Raw genomic sequence first — 3222 nt, forward strand, 5'->3', positions numbered from 1 at the left:
GCTACTGGGTGGAAACGCGATCCACGGTCCACTCAACGCGGGGCCCGGCTAGCGACTGCAACAGAATTTACCAGGAATCATCTGCGATTGGACGATAGTAATTCACAAACGATAACCACTTACAGGTCCTACAATTTTATAAAAGGGAAGAGTAGATCACTCGTTAACGCTACATCTATCCTTCACTAATGTAATCTTTAACATATTTTTGGTTTACAAGTTACAAATTACCGTCACTCCCTAAATCCCAGCATTTTCCCTAAGACTAGCCAATAATCATTCCGATAAACAGTTTAATATCGAATTAATACAACACACTGATTATGTGGATATTTATCTTTAGTAGTTCTGTGTACCGCACCAAGTCTCGTATATTCATTTCTATTAAAGAACATTTTACACTCCAAAACCTTCTTGTAATTTATTATTTTCCTATTCTCAGTAATTTCTTAACACTCTCAATTTATAAATTCTCGTAACCGCACCGCACCGTCCACAATGCCTATCTGTCCAAGCCTAGAAAGAGGACGGAACTTAGACCATAGCTACACACACGCCAGCCAAACTTTCTCAAGATGTCGACAAGCACACATATAACACGCTGCTATTTGATCAGCTTACATCGTCCAAACGATGTTTCCAGCCGTCACGACATAGCAGGTGTTTAAAAGTGGTCACCGTGGGTGTGGCTGTGGCCTAAGGCGTCGTACTACACGAGGGTCTCGTACTTGTCGAGCACGGCGGGCTGGTCGTCGCCGTGCGAGCGGCTGCGCATGCGCGGCGCGTCCTGGCCGGCGCTCCTGGCGCGCGGCTTCTTGTCGTGGCCGCACGTGCACGCCACCGACGTCTGCCGCTTCAGCGTGTGGGCGCGCGCGGCCGCGCCCGCGGGGTCCAGCGACTCGCTGCGCGCGTACGCGGGCCGCTTGCTGCGCCCCATGGTGGCGTGCGAGAACGACGCGCCCTGCCCGCCGTCCGAGGCCGGCCGCATCGACTCGCTCCTCATGCAGATGTTGCCGCCCGCCCGGCGGAACGAGTCCAGCACGCGCTCCTCGATCTCCTCTATATCTTTCTTCTTCACGAGCCAGATCTCCTCGGACCCTCTCGTGAAGTAGCTCGACCCCTTGCTCACGGAGTACTTCTCTTTAGTTTTCAATTTGCAGGGCTTGAGGTTATTGTGAGTATTTACTTCTTCGTTGAACTTGACGGTGCGGGCCTGGTCGGGCGAGGCGACGTTGCGGAACGCGGTGCCGTGCGACGGGAACTGGTCCGGGACCTTCGCGCCGAGGCTCGGCGAGCGGATGGTCACGTCGACCGGCGACGGCATTGGTTTGAATTCTGGCTTTATAATCTTTTGGGGTTCAGGTTTCTGAATAACTCTTTCTTCGTGGCTCTCGCTGCGCTGCCATTTGGGAGTGACGGTGTTATTCTTCATGATACCTTGTCGTTCCGTGAAGTTAGTTTCCGGTTTATCTGCTGGACCTAGATCGAAGTGCACGTTGTCTTTGAAGGGTGTGGCGGGCGGAGGGAAGTCCTCCCTGGCTTCGCAGGCGCGCGCCCTGCCGCGCACGGAGCCGGGCCGGGACAGGCGGCCTACAGTGCCGGTCGCATCCTCGGCCGCCTTCTCAAACTTCTTGATTTTGTCCCCGACCCCATTGGATTCTTCTTCCTTCGAAGATGCGGGAGTTTCTACTTTAGAATTATTGTCTACAGTATTTTTGTTACTGTCCAGTCCGACTTCTTTCTCAGAAACCAACGGCAACTTTTCTACTTTGGGAGGCTCTTTGTTTAGAGAATTTTCTCTCTTCGGTACTTTTGGAGGGCAAGAATTTTCCTTCGAGTTGGTCCTGGTGATTTTGGCCGCGGACACGGGGGGAGAAGTGACTTCCTTATTAGGAGGCGAACAGGCGGCTTCTATTTTGCTCGCCCTAGCGACGACCGAGTTTTCGTCAGCTTTGGAATCGGCTCGCTTGAGTCTGAAGGAGGAGACTGCTGCTGGTGGGGACGTGACCTCCTTCGGGGGCGAGGCGCCCTTCGGCGGGGAGGCTTCTTTCTTCGGCGGGGACGCGGCCTTCCTCGGCGGCGAAGCAGTTTTTGGCGGCGACTCCTTACCAATCTTGGACGCTATTTCCTTCACCTTCTGCGCCTCGATATCACGACTCAAGAACGAAGAATTCTTCACGTAGCATTGATCATCAGCCCGCTCCTTCTCGAGCGACGTCGACCGCTGCTTCTGGAGCATCTCGATCTTCTGCGCCTGCTCGCGGACCGAGTTGGGTGGGCTGGTGACCTTGTTGGTTCTGTCGGTTTTGATGGTGATGGTGATAGCTTCACCGGGTGGGGGCGGTAAGGGTAGGTCTTGCTGGGGTGGGGGCAGGTCTTGCGGCGGGTCGCGGGGCGCGGGCGCGACGGGCTGCGGGGGCGGGTCGCGGCGCGGGGAGGCGCGGCGTCACGCGCGGGACTCCGTCCACTGGTCCGAGTCGTCGGAGTCGGAGTCGGCGCCCGAGCTGGTGTCGCTGAGCTCCACGGCCACGCGCCGCGCCAGGATGGACGCCACGTCGAGGAAGGCCGGCACGCCGCGCAGCGTGTCGTAGCGGCCGCTCGTGTCGTCTACGCGCTTCTCCACCTTACGGAGTTTGATGCCTGGAAATGAAGATTCAGGAATTTAAATTTTACCCACTGTTGTATCCTCACTGGATATTGAGATCTTGATGGAATAGTGGATAGGTTAAAACCCCATTGTACTTAGACCATAGTAGTATGTTATTGGGCATTCTAGACCATCGAAGTGAAGGGATTCGCGAAAATGTTATTGGGCATTCTAGACCATCTTCGTTCAGTCGGATCGCTCGAGCGCCAACGCGCTATCGCGCGCGCTCTCGCGGATCCCTTCACTTCGATGGTCTAGAATGCCCAAGAACATTTTCGCGAATCCCTTCACTTCGATGGTCTAGAAATACCCAATAACATCGATGGTTCTTAATATTACGATCAATCGGTTAGCAACTACAACACTCACCAGTATAGCACGAGTCGATTTCATATCACATTTTTTGAGTCTAGATTTTTGTCCTGGCTTTCTAGACCACTTTATCGTTAAAACACAAAACTTCACTTCGTTCGCTTGCGTTCACTCCGTTCCGTGTGGGGTTTTAACAATAAACTCGTCTAGAATGTTCAATTCACACATTGAAAGTAGGTATATTCACACAACAATAAACTGTT

At 53.4% G+C, this 3222-nt stretch overlaps 2 protein-coding genes across 3 annotated transcripts in view; both read right to left on the reverse strand.

Annotated features, from left to right (window-relative positions):
* Positions 1 to 709: 709 nt before the first annotated feature.
* Positions 710 to 2239, reverse strand: LOC126373733 (nucleolar and coiled-body phosphoprotein 1-like). Its single transcript, XM_050019971.1, has one exon. The coding sequence runs from the start codon at positions 2237 to 2239 to the stop codon at positions 710 to 712; it is 1530 nt and encodes a 509-aa protein (XP_049875928.1).
* Positions 2240 to 2446: 207 nt separating this feature from the next.
* LOC126373808 (wiskott-Aldrich syndrome protein family member 3) overlaps positions 2447 to 3222 on the reverse strand; it is a 27307-nt gene continuing 26531 nt past the window's right edge. For both annotated transcript variants that reach the window (XM_050020119.1, XM_050020120.1), the window contains exon 10: positions 2447 to 2640. In XM_050020119.1, the coding sequence (XP_049876076.1) occupies positions 2447 to 2640 (194 nt within the window). The remainder of the gene's footprint in view (positions 2641 to 3222) is intronic.

The sequence above is a fragment of the Pectinophora gossypiella genome, chromosome 16 (assembly GCF_024362695.1).
Source record: "Pectinophora gossypiella chromosome 16, ilPecGoss1.1, whole genome shotgun sequence".
NCBI lineage: Eukaryota > Metazoa > Arthropoda > Insecta > Lepidoptera > Gelechiidae > Pectinophora > Pectinophora gossypiella.